The sequence below is a fragment of the Hirundo rustica genome, chromosome 8, assembly GCF_015227805.2.
Source record: "Hirundo rustica isolate bHirRus1 chromosome 8, bHirRus1.pri.v3, whole genome shotgun sequence".
Lineage (NCBI taxonomy): Eukaryota > Metazoa > Chordata > Aves > Passeriformes > Hirundinidae > Hirundo > Hirundo rustica.
Window position 1 is genome coordinate 7,323,052 of NC_053457.1, and position 15,969 is coordinate 7,339,020.

At 42.6% G+C, this 15,969-nt stretch overlaps 1 protein-coding gene across 3 annotated transcripts in view; it reads left to right on the forward strand.

The window, feature by feature from the left end:
* The window catches only part of FAM13C (family with sequence similarity 13 member C), a 118,285-nt gene that overhangs the window by 77,079 nt on the left and 25,237 nt on the right, over positions 1–15,969 (forward strand). For all 3 annotated transcript variants that reach the window (XM_040070776.2, XM_040070777.2, XM_040070775.2), the window contains exons 9-11: positions 515–713; positions 5,208–5,329; positions 12,663–12,726. In XM_040070776.2, the coding sequence (XP_039926710.1) occupies positions 515–713; positions 5,208–5,329; positions 12,663–12,726 (385 nt within the window). The remainder of the gene's footprint in view (positions 1–514; positions 714–5,207; positions 5,330–12,662; positions 12,727–15,969) is intronic.

Sequence of the window (15,969 nt, forward strand, 5' to 3'; positions counted from 1 at the left end):
CATCCATGAGTAACAGTGTCTGTTTAAACCATCAAGTGTGCTCTTAGATAGGAGGATGTTCTCTCCATCTCTGGCTGTTCAGACCTTACTTTGAGTGGCTTCCTCCTTCCTTTTGTGCAGTGGCCCTCAAAGCCAGAGACTGTCTCAAGGGAAGTGTGTTGTGGAGAGGAATTATTGTCTGTAATGGTATTTTTGTGAGATTGTAGCTTACTGTGGATCATTGGGTGGGGGAAGTCTTCTGCATGAAAAAGATGGTTTCAGATTTTATTTGGGGAATGTGAACTGTAGGTCTGAAGCCCAAGAGTGTCTCTAAAGCTAACATTTGAGTAGCTCCACAGCTGAGTGTGTAATAATGTTAACAGTGGTTTAGATCCATTTCTGATGTGCAGACCACTAAACTTAGTAAAAGCAATGTGCCATAAATAGCTAAGATCTTGTTGCTCTTCTTCCTTCATAATGTTTTGACAGGTGTCTGAAATCCTGCCTGATGCATTTCAATTTTATTTTCTTGCAGAGACGATGATAACAAAGAAAATTACCCGGATAACTCAGCTGTTTTAGAGGAAAGGCAGCTGCCTTTGCAAGACACTCAGCAGCTCAAGCAGCAGGTTGTAATTGACTGCTCTCTAAAGCCTGAAATGGGCAACTTAAAGCTGAGGAAACCTAAGCCCATTGCCAAGATAGAAAATGGAAAAAGCCATGAGGAAAGTCAGGTAAAGGATTATCAGGGGTAGGCTTCTGCACGATGTCTAAGCAACTTTTGAAATGCAAAGAGGGCCTCCCTGGTAATTCATGGTGTGATTTGAGACTCCACCATAATCTACCCTGATTTCCAGGGACCTGCAGTCTGCAAACCTCCTGTAATAGTTTCTTTCAGCTAGGGAATTGCAGAGAGGGTTGTGCTGCAACTTCTTTCAGAAATGAGTGGAGAGCACAGATGAAGATGTACAAATATTTCTCCCTAGTTTTCCTTGCACCAAATACAAACACGAGGTAGCTGCAGCATTAGATTAGACAGTTTCTGTTTTGTTTATTTGGTCAAGGATCTCTCACACTGGTATTTTGGCTGCAAATAGCGGGATTTCATGGTTTTCCTTCATCCTAATTTCTGTTTTTCTCATATTTGAATAGTAAGTCCATACCAGTGCAGTAGCATACTGGTAGCAGTGCTACTGGCCACCATCTTCCTGTGTTGAGCTGTGGGGAGCAGAACTGTAAATTGTGTAAAAGGTGTTAAGGAAGACTAGAAATGAGGAAGCTTCTGCTGCTGTCTCTGGAGGTACATTTGCTCTGCTGACTCTAGAATTCCACCTCTCAGCAGCTGCTGAAAAGGCCTCCGTTCTTCCCTGGATATTGGATGTGTGGCATAAAGGGTAGAGCTCTAGTGCAGATTTAACCCCTCAGCTGGAAATATTCTCATAGTTAATAGAGATAGTTAACATTAACGTTGGTAGATTTGATGGTCTGCAGTAGGCACAAGGCCTGACATCTGCAAATACAGATGTCTGTGCTTACATAAAGTTGTGCATACGCAAATACAGATGTCTGTATTTCCATCTCTTCTTTGCTGTATAACATATTTGGCTACTTTTTGTCTTTCTTCCCTTCTTGTTTGTGGATAGAAATTTGCAGTGCTCTTTCTGAAGTGCTTCAAACCTATCATAGCAGGAATTATTTTGGACCAAGTTTAAAATAGAATTTCACCATTATAGGCAGAATGTCTAAGTGAGAGCTGTCCTTTTGAATTCCTGAAGGAAAATGAAAAGCAAATGGTATTATCACAGTCTCTTTTGGAATATCAATGTCAAACTCTTGCCCTAAGCTTCCTGCCTGTTCTTTCGGAGCTCATCCAGAAATAAAACAATATCTTGGGTTTTTTTTGTGACTGTACTGCATTACTAGGAAATATTATTTAACCTGCAGGGAGATGAGGTGTGCATGTTTATCAGCTGAACAGAAAAATGATGGGAATTTTGCCCTGTGAAGAGCAAGTGGAGGTAGATCAAGAAGAAGAGTCATGAGGAAGCAGCAAATGGGGCAAGGTCTGTCTCATAGGTCATCTGTGGCTTCTTCAGCCTCTTCCAAGCCCCCTGCGTGCGTCCTGCCTGTACCTCTCACCCACCAAAAGCCAACCCAGAACAGATTTGCTGCTCTGTGGCATTTTACATGGTCCCAAGGGGTTAACCGGAAATGGTGAAATTCTTTCATGGGAAACTTTTTGAGTATAGAATTAGACTACCATAAAATAACAGTGCAACATAAATATTCAGCCTCTGGAAGGAAAAACGGTGCCAGGCAGATAATTTTCACATGACTCAAGGGCTTTAATTAGGAAAGACAGAGGTGATGAAACTCTGTAACTGCATGAATCTTCCTTGGTGAAACCCCTTGCCACCAAGGCAGTGGATGGGATAAGCGATGTGCTCCCAAGCACTGACGGACAGCACTTTCTGAGCACACACATTTATGACAGAAAAGCTGGATGCACTGCACATCATGATTAAACTGGGCATCCTTGTTCTCCTGAGATTACTGACAGAGTGCTTTTTCAGCAGTGTCCTCGATTCCCCAGCCTGACTTCTCTGGGCCATCAGACAGAGTGACACCAGAGCAGTGACAGAATCCCTGTTAAAAGTGTTGCTCTGATAAGCCAAGAAACAGTTTGCTATTCACTCTTATGTGTCATAAGCCCATGAGCTGCTTTTACAGAGCTTTTTCCCTTTAAAATTAGAAGAGGCTATCGGGAGATGAATCAGTTTGCTGCGTGTGTTGGAAGGAATAAAGCCTGTTTGGATAGGAATAATTTCTGTGTACATTTCTGGTTGTGAGAATCCAAGGGGTTTCCATTGTAGGAAGGTCCCTGAGAGGGAACAGACCGCTGTGATCAAGCAGAGGGAAGATGGCCAGCTTGAGGATTTTGAGCTTCACAAGGCTCTCAGCTGAGGTGTGATTCCTGTGCCTCTGATATTTTTGGCATAAGTGTAGCCCTGTGGTCATGTGCCTTTGGTCTTAATGAAGAAAAGGTTATTAGATTTACACTGATGATTAAAAAACTCAAGTGTAATAAAAGAGCAGCATCAGGTGACTTCATTTGACCACTTATCAGATAACAAAATGTCACCAGAATAAAGCTGCACTTTGCATGTTACCTGCAGTTATTTCCCTGGGGGCAGGAGCTGGCTCTGGAGGCAGCTGTAACCTTTAAAACAGAGCATGGGAAGAGAGGAGGCTGCTGAAATGTGACTGCACTGCTGTCCTCCAGCTATTTGGTTTCATCTTTCCCATAGTTCCATGAACTTCCTTAACAGTTCTGCAGCACTCATTTATAGGAAATCTAATTAATTAGGATTTATTTGACTTCAAAGTTGAGGAAGCATATGCCCAGAACATACTCCAGGGAGTCGGGGTGAGAACAGATGGTGAGGAATAGAAAGTTGGCTTTCCTTGCCCAATCCTTTCTCCTGTCACTCACATTTGGTGCACAGTCATGAGTATGGATTCTTCAAATTTCCTATTGATACTGGGACACATTTACAAAAGGACACCAAACTTCCTAGCTAATAGGCAGAGACAATAAAAATTCAGTTTTAAAGTCTTATTATCAAGGTAAATGGCCATAAAAGTGAAATGGTGGCTTGACAATCAGTGCCTAGAGATGAGAATGCTGAAAACTGCTGAGTTAAGTTTTGTATTTTGAGTATAAATGAAGCGTTCAAATTGCTTGGACGTCAAAGGACTTCCAATAACTTGACATTGAAATTGTGATTTCAAGTGCACAGTAGTCAAAAAGCCAGAGCTGATGTTGATGTGTCAGCTGCAAAAACACATAAACACACCAGGCAGTCTGCAAGTTTTACTTCAGTTTCTGGGTATGCTCTATTTATGTTTATTATGATGCAACTTCATTGTAGAAGTCACCCTCTTTAGTGAAAAAGAAACAAAAATGCAATGGAAGACAGGGCTCTGCTGTAGGTGCTTGTGACACATCAGAATTTCACTGTTCTTTAGAAACAGAGATTCCATCAAGGGTGTTTCCCTAGTGTTACTTGTTAACACCCTGATGACGCGATTTGTGAGCAGCAACAAAGACATAGAAGAGGAAAAAAATACACACACAACCCAAAGCCACCCAAGTCCTCCAACATCTGACCTGCAAGCAAGGGCTTATTGCCAGCACGTGCTCTTGTCCTCAGCTTTCCCCTTCATCCAGCAGAAAGCACCTGGAGTTGCTGTGCTCTCTCTGCCCTGCAAGTCCCCATTTGAAGAATCCTATCCAAACTTTTGACTTCCATGCATCCAACCAAGTTTTGAAACTGGAGCAAAGTCAGGTACGTTGCTTTAGCAGGGAAGGGAGCTCTGTTGTTTTGCAGAGCACATTGTATTTTAACTTTTTTAACTGTTAGACTAAAATATTGGAATACAAAAGCTAATAGAGAGGTAGGGGAAAAAGTCCCACTTTGATTATCACATTTTCAAAGATCTTTGTTTACTTATTTCATTGCAATGCAAAGGAAATATTGCAACCCATTTCATAGGTAAGGAAATTAAGATGTGCTGAGCACATCTTCTCACAGCCCTAGAGCTGGTTTTCAAAAGCTTGGAGTTAAAGGGATACTTTTCTCATTCCCATTCTTTTACTCAGTTTTTTGGACTAAATTGCCTTTTTCATTTTCTGTGTAGCAGATTAGGTGATGTGATTTTTTTTGCCCTCACTGCCTGTCTCTCCCCCAAGAGTAATACTCTGTTTATAAAGCTACACATATGCCAGGGAAGGGAAAGAGGCAAACAGTTAAATTTTACCTATCTTATTAAAGTGAGCTGCACTTGTCTTTGTCAGCCAGATTTTTTTTGATGATACCCAAGTAATAAAATTTTACTGATGTGTGAGTCAATAATTTCAAATGAATTCTTTGTATAGAACCCCATAGCTCTGAAGCTGACATCTGTTATTTTAGAAATAAACAGAAAAGTTACAGTTTGCTTTGGTTTGAGAAACTGTTTTCCAGTGAAATAATATACTACTTTATTTAGAACCTTTTATCTTCTGTATTCTCCAGTTGCTTCCAGATTATTACCAAAAAATAACAAAGATCCTCAACCAGCATCTGGTCTCGTGGAGAATTTTTTTCCTGAAGCAAGATATTCAGCTGGGATTGGATTGGTACTGACAGGGTGCATTCAGCTTTTCTTTTTTTCTCTTTGTGCAGGAGCTGGAGTTTGCATTGCCAGGCCTCTCAGAGTGGCAGGGGAAGGCTGGATCCTCAGCTAATAGCTATGCACAGAACGTGGCTTTGAAATGCCAGGAAGCAGTCGTGAGATCCCAACCGAGGTAACACTTGAGATAACACAGCACATTTCACTTCTGATTAACTGTAGGAAAGGCTAATTCATTTGCTGCCTTCCACATAAAATATTCAGACTCCTGGCTCTTGTTGGCACTGTATTCTATATTTATACATCCAGGACTCTTTGGAGAAAGTGAAAGGGATAAAGATAAGATGCAAATTTCATCATTCTTTAAACCCCTTACATCTGAAGCAGAAAGAACATCCTTAGTTTAGAAACTTCAGTTCCTCTGTGCCAAGTTTCAAAAATACTTCTCCGCTTCTTTTCTTCACCCCCAGTGCTGAATTGCATCTTTTTCTCAGAGCTGCATGCTCTGGGACATGGGAATGGGAATCTTCACCCCTGGTTATAGCAAGGGTATCCATTTATGTTCAGTCTAGACTCTGGGTGCTGTGCTTGTTCTGGTGCAGGCAGGGCACGGTGGCTTCAGGTGTGGCATTAACCGAGTCCTGATGGCAGGACTCAGCTGCTGGTGAAGTAACTCAGCTCTGGTAAGTATTGGAAAGTTTCTACTTTTATCCATCACAGCCATGCAAAAAGCCAAAAATGAGGTTTCAGAGCACCCAACTGACCAGTGAAGGTGTGTCCTAAGGATAAGATTTAGCCCTTACTAAATCGGGGGGCACTGCTTTACAACTTTCCCATGTTCAGGTGTTGTTTTGGCTCTGCTTTTCCATGCACAGGGTTTTTGTCAGGTGAGCCAGGTCTCTGCTCTCTGTCCTGACTTGCATGACAGCCTTGGTGCTCTGAGGCAGAGTCTCTTGGAGGGTGTGAAGCAGCAGCAGTCTGTCCCAGGGATGCTCAGTGGCCCAGGGCACAGCTGGTTGACAGCTAGAGCTCGCTGGCTCCAGGTTTGTTTGCAGTCAGGGTGGGACAGCTGTGACAGCTGCCACCCAAGGGCACTTTGGTGCTTTATGTCACATGGACTGGTCGCCTTCTCCGCAGCTTTTAGGAGGCAACATTGTAAATGGTCTTAATTTGTGCACTAAAAGGAAGGTTTGGCAGAATGAAAAAGCATTTAATTAGCTTGGACAACAAAGTGCTTTTGCCCTCCAATGCTTGTATGTGCAATTGAAACACTGCATTAGGAACACAGGAAGTGTTTGTATTTGGGAAGCCTTCATTCTCTTAGTCTGGAATTCCTTGTGCAAGGAAAGAATCCTGTGGACTTCTTGTAAAGAGGAGCTTAGTGAGTGTGGTGTCAGACCTACCCAGTGGCTCTGCTGGTGCCATGTTTGTATATGGGGAGGTAGCACAATAACTGGTTCATTTTGAAAGGAACGGGATGAAGGACACACAGATTTTAAAGATAGAAACAGAGTAGAGTGTGCATGAATAAAACACAACTGCAGCAAAGTTCCCCTGCCCACTTCAACAGTTTGGCCTTTTTAGTCTGCCTGGCATTAAACCATCTCTCACTATGCTATTTATTCTTGTTTAACACCATGGTGGCTCCTTAGAAAGCCTGCTATCCACAAGAGCTAAATCTGTTAGATAATGGTGTCTGGATTTACCATTCTAGGTGCTGTGAAACACAGTGATCAAATATCAGTTCTGGTCATGTTTCAGTTTGATGACATTACGGAAAAAAAGAGATAAAAGTCGGAGAATTTACCCTCGAGGAGAGGAGAGGGACACGCTGCTGCAGGGGTGTCCTTATACACGTCTCTCTGTATAACAGATGTGTAGGGGGAGGACAGGAGAAGAAGGATTTGTTTCTGTCTCAAGTGAAGGATGAAGGTTGATTGTTTTCAGTGCATCCTGTTGTTACTTCTGCTTTAACTTGATTACTGAAGGGGGCTTTAGCTCTGCCATTAGTCTCGCTGGGGATTAAAGGTCTAAATACCTCTGAACTCTACAGAGGTTTTTAAGAAATCTGTTCTGGTGAGTGAGAGGCAGCTAAAAAAGAGATAATTTTAACTTGTCTATGTATGGATTAAAGACTGCTGAAATATGAAAAGCTTTTCAGTACAGTTCCTGTTAAGCAGAAAAATCTGTTTTGGATATTCTAACAAGGGATGCTCATAAACAGAAGTGTGACAAAGAGGAACAAACCAGGCCACGTAAGAGCAACAATCTACAGAATTATGACTTAGAAGTGTGCATTGTTTCTTTGAGGGGTACTGACATTTTATAGTGACCACTGAAACAATAAAGAAAAGGTTTTGTGAGATTTGAGGGAAATGGAAGAGCAGACTTGAAGAGATTTTCAGCCAGAAGAACAGGGGAATAGTGTCTTGTTTTTGGCTAAGCTGTACCTGACCTGTGAAGCAAGGATTTCAGTCTCAAGTGGTGTTTATCATGTATGATTTATGAACATCAGCATCAATTCAGTGGATGAAACACCATCAGCATGGAAGGAAACCTTTAGACTTTTTTTTCCAGAGGATGAATTTCTAATACTATTCTAGTTTCTAATCACTACAGTGATTACACTGAATACTGCTCTGGTCATTGTGTGTGGCTGGTTTGATAGGGGTGCAATATAATCTGCACCTTGATAGAAGGTAGATAAAAGTTATAAGCAGGTGCTGGGAACAAGTCAAGGGATTGCCTTTTTAACAGAGGCTGGAAGAGCCAGTATGGAACAATACACATGATTACAAACAACTGCCTCTGCCAATTGCCTTCTCAAAGGCAATCAGGAAAACTGGAGTGGGCTGCAGGCTGTGTGCATTTACCTGAGCAGAGCCTGGTGCTTTCCTCAGATGCCTGTTACGGAGAGAGGAGGCTGGAAGAAAACCCTCCTGGGCAGTGGGAAGGTCAATGCTTCAGCAAAGGCTGCGTGTCAAATCAGTGTGGAATTCAGAACTACAGTTTGGGTGAAGTCTTCTGCCAAAGAAACACTCCTGAAAGTTCCCCCTCTTCACCATTCCCCAAATAAATTGGGCATGAAGTGGCTTCATTTAATAGGACTTCTCCGGTCCCAGGGCTGGTCCCTATTCTGCAATTCTGTAACTCTATTTTTGCAAAGGCTGTAGGGTGGCGGTGGCTGTCACACCCACGATTGTTCTGCAGAAGAGGAAATGCTGGTAGCCCTGGGCTGACCTGGCTCTTGGGGTCAGCCAGAGCCTCCCGACCTTTCTGTGCTTCCCTGAGGGGAGGCCAAGCTCTAGCAAGGCTTTCAGTATTTAAGTTTGCAAAGCAAATATATTTTGAGAGTGCAGCTCGGGTGAGAACTCTTGTGGTTTCCAGGCTTCCTGCTGAACAGCTACAGCTCAGGAGTGGGAGCCAGCAGGGAAGCTGCAGAGGTGCTGTTATCCCTGTGCAGACATGCATGGCTGAGGCAGAGCCTGAGAGGCTGCATTTCTTCATCTCCACAGGGAAAAAGTTGGGAAATGATTGACAGGTTCCTAAGAACAACTTCTCCAGAGGTGTTGGTATTAAAATACCAGTGTTTATGGTTCCAGCGACACTTCTTGTACCAAGGCATGGAAAAGTCTCTGAGGAAGCTTTTGGGTGGCAATGCAATTAAAGAAAAAAAGCAAAAGGAGGGATGGGGAGAGGACAGAGGAAGAAGATAAGAACAGCTCCTCTGCAGCCCCAGTGAAGACTGCACCTGCTCAGTACAAGACCTGCTGGTAGTAAGAACAACAAGAGCTGGCTGGGTTACAGAAGGGCTGGCACCAATGGCACAGGCACTGCTACACTGGCTCTGTCTGACTTCCTATTCCAGCCCAGGGAGCGCCCCTGGGCCCTTCAAGGTGGATTTTTTTTTCGTTGCAGGTTTATGTTCACCCCTAGCCTGTTGCATTTCTGCACTGCTTTCCAAGGAGTCACAGGGTGCTTTTGAAGCATTCACCTGCAGCCCTGTATGGAGGCATTTGGATTTGATAACGTTTTTGCCATTTGGGAAGGTGTCAGAAAGGAGCCCTCTGTTTCCTGGGTGCTGAGATGTGCTGGTGGTGTGCTCTGCCTTTCTGTGAACTCATCTGAGGAAGCTGTGGACAGGCTGAGCCAGTCCCCTGACAGGCACTGAGACTTCCAGCTCTGAGCTGTTCACCTTCCAGGTCTATCACGGTGGGAAGGGTGGAGCTGGCTCCTGGGCTGGACACTGGGGAGGAGTCCTGGGCCAGGACAGACTGAAGGGGACTCTGGAAAAGGAGCTTCAGCCCATAGAACACTGTGAGGTTGATGGGCAGGATTCATCCTGGCATCATCAATGCCAAGACCCCCCCACACGTGTGGTGTTGTGGCATAAACACATAAATAGCCTGGGGATGGGGTTTGTGTGATCGGAGTTGGACTGCAGTGTGATCTGCAAGTTACAAAGTGTAATGCTCCCTTCTGGGTTTCACAGAGGAAATGTGGTGGGGATTTGCTTAGGTTATCTTCAAACTTTGTCCCCTACTTTTAAAATTATGTGGCTTTATTTGAATTTTATGCAGGTTCAAAAGTAATGTTTTGCATAATTCAAAAATTCACATGTTTTGGTCTGCTTTCTAAACAACAAAGCACTCACGCAAATTTATCTCCCCCTTGAAGTCTGGTAAGATCTCTGTTATGATAATTAAAATTTAGATTGTTGTTGTTGTTATATCCACAAGCCTCAAATGCTCCTGTTACTTATTGCATCTTTGCCATCTCTGTCATGGAGAAAAGGATAATTCTGCCAAAGCCAGAATCTATAAAGGAGGGTGAGAGGCATATATTGAAGTAGTAGCCAAAAAGAGAATTTAATTTCATTATTTTACAGGATGTAAATTATACAAAATAAGGGTGCCTGCAATTATTCAAAATTCCAGCTAAGGCCTGAAACAATTTTAATGTACTCAGCACAGATGGAAAATTAGGGCTTGTTCCTGCTGCTTTTGAAGTTAATGGATATTTTGTGATTGACTTTTAATGAGAATAGGATTCAAACCATAGTTATTAAATTGTAAGCCCTGTGTTGCCTGGTGACAATCAGAAAACCTGCATTTGCCTAGCAGAGCAATAAGTCTTGGTGAGAATGAAAAACCACACCCCAAAACTCTCTGTGTTGAGTAAGATCAGCTGAGCACACAACACTGAAAATGCAAATGCTCATCACTCAAAATGGTTACATTAACGATTTCAGTATCTTCAGAATCCCAAGAATACATAAATAAGAGTATCTTACTCCAGTATTTCTAGTGTAAAAGGAACAGTAAAATGAAAGATTAAAGGCATTCTAAAACAGCTGGCAAGAACATCAACCTTTTGCTTTGCAAACTTAAATACTGAAAGCCTTGCTAGAGAGGTGGTGCTTCATGGCTGCTGTAAACTTTTACTCTCCAGGGTGCAAGACTCGTGAGTGATACAGCTGTGAATGATGTAAAACTTGTACAGTTCCTGTACAAAGCACTGCTAGCATTTACTCTTTGCTTTAGTCTTTCTTTAAAAAAATTGTTTTGTTTTTATTTTATTAAGGAGAGTTCCCTTTTGCTCTGTTAATGCACCCTGAAAGGAGTCACCCAAATGAATACCAGAAGTTTACAAATCTGACATGTGCTGTTTTCATCCTTTCCTTCATGTCTAGCTCTAGTACAATGCAATGAATTGCCCTAAATATTTTTTCATCATTAGTGAATTAGTTCTTCAGCTGTTTGGAGCCTTGCAGCTGCCTCCTTACATATTATTAAACCAAACTACAAATATTTCACTCTTTCCTGTTAAATTAGTCCTTTTGCTGTTCTCATGACTCATTTCTGTTCCTGTGGGAATTGCACATCTTGGTTCCTGTTAGGGGCCAAGTGATTGTTCGCCCTGGTGTAGCTATCTGTGTGTCTGGTTTGGTAAGAGAAGGGGCATAAACCATCATTTCAGCCTTTAAATGCCTCACAAATCCAGGAAGAGCTACTACAAACACCTCTGCATCTCTCTGTTCTGGTTTTGAGGTCTCTAGAGGCTTTCATAGCTATTTCTTTTTGCTGGGATTACTCTGAGCCAGGAAAATATGAATTATTTTGTGCAGAGGAGTCTGGGTTTTGTGTTGGGTTTGATCACACCCCTGAGTGAGTCTCCAGGGGCCAGCAGACATCACCACCTTTTCAGCACTGACAGAGCTCATCCTCTGAGACAGCTGCAGTTTTCTTGCTCCTCCTGAGTCGAGAGTCAGCTTGTGGCACAGCCATCTCAGGCTCTGAAATCACGTGTGGAAAGCCTCAGCTTGTTTTGGGGATGGACAGAGGGGTGTGGGAGGCTGTTGGGGCTGCTCACTCAATGTGTGGGAAGCTGTTCTCAGACTTCAGTTTCATTCCTTGGTGTAGTGAATTAGCACCTAACCCTGACACAGCTGGGAGCTGCGTGGGCCATGTCTGCCTGGATGGGGCACAGCTCCTCAGTGGCCACAGCCAGGGGAAGAGATTTGCCCCTCTCTAGTCCAGCACCTTCCTTTCCTTTTTCCTTTCCTTTTTCGTTTCCTTTTTCCTTTCCTTTTTCCTTTCCTGTTTCCTTTCCTTTTTCCTTGCCTTTTTCCTTTCCTTTTTCGTTTTTCGTTTCCTTTTTCCTCTTTCCTTTCCTTTCCTTTCCTTTCCTTTCCTTTCCTTTCCTTTCCTTTCCTTTCCTTTCCTTTCCTTTCCTTTCCTTTCCTTTCCTTTCCTTTCCTTTCCTTTCCTTTCCTTTCCTTTCCTTTCCTTTCCTTTCCTTTCCTTTCCTTTCCTTTCCTTTCCTTTCCTTTCCTTTCCTTTCCTTTCCTTTCCTTTCCTTTCCTTTCCTTTCCTTTCCTTTCCTTTCCTTTCCTTTCCTTTCCTTTCCTTTCCTCTCCCCACGTGGAGAAGCAGCAGTACACTGAGAGAAAACCAAAGGTGCAGACATCTCTGACAGCAGCAAAGTGACACTCACTAGAAAATGTGCACGTCTCTTACAGGATTTCCAGGCAGCTGGAGCCTTTCTGAAATTTGCAAAAGCAGAAGATTGAGGGCCTGAAATACCATCAGATTTAAATGTAGAAAGATTTTTTTCTTTATGGCTGTGATAAGGGAAAGCTCTTGTTCCTGATTTAAAGCACGTGGGACAAATTGTGCTTAGATTTAAGTGTATGTTTGAGCTTTTTCTTGGCTTTAACCCTGTTAGCTCACTAAGACACAGATCATACATCCATAGAACTTTTTGACATGATGTCATAGTTTCCAGGACTTCATTAAGAGTTAAAATCTATTATTTAGGATTGCAATAAAATCACTGTTGTTTTGGATGGGTTAAAAAATAGAGATGTTACTTTCATAGAAATGCTATTTTTTAAAATAAACTTATTCTGTAATTTATAAATTATATACTCACATGATAAAAAGCTTGAGATATTTGCAGCAGAGATAGGCACTCTATTGAATGACTTTTTAAATTTTGTTTTGTAGAATAGATCAGAACACAAGCATTTCACCAAAAGAAGCAACTGATCAATGTAACAGCTTAAATGAGGTAAGAGCAACCAAAAGCTGAAATGTGATGTTTTGAATAGATGTTTTGGGTTTTTTATTAATTTTAAAGTCTTGGAAAAATGTAATTGCTTAATAATCCTAGGTTAGTTTTTTTATTGAATCATTATAGTCATGTTTTTGGAGAAAAGCTTAAAAATGTGATATGAGTCTGCTAAAATAGTTTTAAAAAAAATAAGCCAGCTTTAAGTTGCTTTTTGTTTATGCTCAGAAAAGAATCAAACACTCAATACTGACTGAGTGAAGTGACGTCTTTCAAGAAGGTTTGATTTTTTCCTCGTATTACAGCTCAAAATGGTTGGTCTGTTAAATATGTTCTGTTTAAAAATAAGGAGTTCTCAAGGTTACTACATCCTGCATAAATAAATGATGAACAGCACGAGGGAGTCTTAAAGGTTCTCTTGTTGTAAGACGGAAGAAGGGGAGAGCTGAAGAGGGGGGAAGCAAGGAAAGCCAGATAACACCAGTGACGCTTGAAACGAGCTGCTTTCACAGGGATTATGCCAGGAGCACAGGGTGAGTGGAGCACAAAAAAGCTGTTTGTGATCATGTGGAACAAAGGAGGAGCCTGGGTGAGGTCCTCACAGTCAGCAGTATCCTGGGAGGGGCAGGGGGGTAAAGCCAAGCTTTGCGGCTCTAGAAAATGGGAAACCCCATCTTTGATGCCTTGGGATGGCTGACCTGGAACAGAGACTGGACAGAGCTGGAGAATAAAGTAGAGATTTATTGAAGGGCCTTTACGATGCACCTTGGGCAGGACAAGAGCCTGGCCAGGGTGAATTAAGAATGGTCACAAAATGGACAAACCGTCACGAGGCCTTACACTTTTAAAAGTTTTGGTCCATTTGTATACTGGGGTTTAATTGTCCAATTACAGCTTCAGGCTGTGAGGTCCCATCCTTCTTGTTCCTCCCTTCAGTCCATCATTGTTTGTACTTTTGGGCCTGAAAGTTGTCCTTGGTCTTCAGCAGGAAAAGGATTTGTTTTGTCTCCCTACTCTGTGAAGAGAGCTGACTGGCACCTAATATGAGGCTCAGAACTGTGTCCCTAGGCAGTGCAGAATCTGAAAAACATGAAAACTAAAACTCAAGGCATCACTATAAAGCATCTCCTCACACCTGGGGACTCTGCACTCCAGCACAGAGTCCACTCACACTGCAGGAGGACATGGGAGCAGTTGGGTTTCTTACTGCAGGCCAAGGCAACACAGCAGAAACAGTGGGAGAAGAGAGCTGGGTGAAGAGAAGCCCATTCCTGAAAAAGTCTGGAAAAGAAAGCTTTGTTTCCATAATGAGCCAGAGAACATCTGTGTCTGTTAATAGATGCCAGACTTTCAGCAGGGGAAGGACCACAACGTGTCCTTTTAAAGGAATGCAGACCTAATCTTCTCCTTGCAGTGAATTGTTTCCTCTGCGTTCTGTGTCACTGTTGTGCAGCTCACTGTAGAAAAGCTCAATGCTCAATGCAGGGCACATTCAGTGACCAACACAAGGGGGTACACTCAGCCTCTGTCGAGCCACCTCAGGCCCTGGGAGAAATCGTGAAGTTATTGTTTCTTCTGAGAAGCCCCAGTGCAAATATTCACTGAAGCTTCCGCTTGAAAGCTTCCATTTAAAATCCTTTCAAAGGATTCCTTAAAGGCTAAGAAAAAAATATTGTGATAAATAAATCGGTGTAAAATATTAAAACCGATGATTAGATTAAAAATGAAAATAAATAGTTAATAACCAATGAGGAATGAGCAAGGGTCACAACCTGGTGCTTTTTTTTTTTTTTTTTTGCAAAATCTTACGGGATTTTTTTGCGTTTATTGCAAACCCAAATGGACCTGTGCCATAAGAAAATAATTTCTTTTTCTGGAGTAGAGAAAATGGTGTCTCTCTTCACTGCTCATCCGTGGCATTATGCAGACCCAGGGCATATCTTGTTCTATCTTATTGTCGCTTGTTTGTTTCCCATAAAGGAAGTTCTGAATTGAAAATGTCATATGCCTCAAAGCACAAATATTGCCTTAACGGATACTGCAGAGATTTATTTATGTTCACATAAAATGCGCCTATCTTATTTTAACCTGAATCCTCAGATTAAAATGCTGTTCCAGTGTGACATATAAAAGCATTAATTTCCTTAGAGTGAAAAAACTGAGCAGGTTGAAATTTGCTCAGTTTCTTTCCAATATGAATCACTTCAAAGGCTATTAAATGCTGAAAACTTGGATTATTCTCCTTCTCTGTCTCAGCTGATTTCATAAATCCAGTAAATCCATCAATAAACTGGATATAATAGAATAGCTGCCTTCCTATCTGGGAGGCACAGGAACAGGTCCAAGGGCAGGGTGCAGGAATCCTTTTCATTCAGGAACACCGTGTGTGGGTCAGTTTATGCAGAAAGCACCAAGCCTGGGCAGAGCTCCTGGCTGGGGCACACCTGGGTCCTTTCCCTCAGTTCTTAAATTAATCAAACCTTTGGATGTCCATGAGAATGAAACAAAGGATGCTGATTATATTAATGCTTTATCAGGGAAATAAATTCTTTCTGAGGGCAGGGGCTCTCATTTGTCACATAGTCTCCTGTCAGGCTGTGGCCCCTGGCCATGGTGACCAGCACATCCCACAGCAGTGATGCTGCTGGGCATGGCCCCATGCCACGTCAGGGTACTGCCTCTCAGTGCCACGGCATTTTGGGGAGGAACTGGGAGAAACTGTTCTTTCGGTGTCCCACTGTCCAGAGGGATTTAACAGCATGTGGCATTCATCTCTGGATGTAAGAGATTGTCTGTTATCTCAGTAATTCCTTGCCCTAAGGCCTCCCCTCTTCATTTCAATAATCACTGGTAGGAAGGAGGGATGGTCAGTGGGTCCTGGCTTAGCTGTAGAGAAGGTGTCTCTGCTGCAGGCTGAGCTTCCTCTGGGAGTGGCAGTCCTTTTGTACTGTGCTTTCTCCAGCAGACAAGGCTATGACACTTCAGTGGCTGTGTTTTCTTAAAGTATTCTTGTTAGGAAAATTAATCCACGAACACCAGAGGTTTATGTCAAAAAAGGAGACAGAGGAGTCCTTTTACTTTATTTGAATAAAGGGAGAGGCCATGGGGCATTTCCCCTGGGGTCTCTCAGTTTTTCAGAGCACACAGCCTCCTTTTTATCCCAATTTCCCAGCCGCATTTCCCTCTCTCTTTCCCCATGGGCTGAGGTACTTGAGAGGTACAGACTTCCTGAAATGCCTAAGA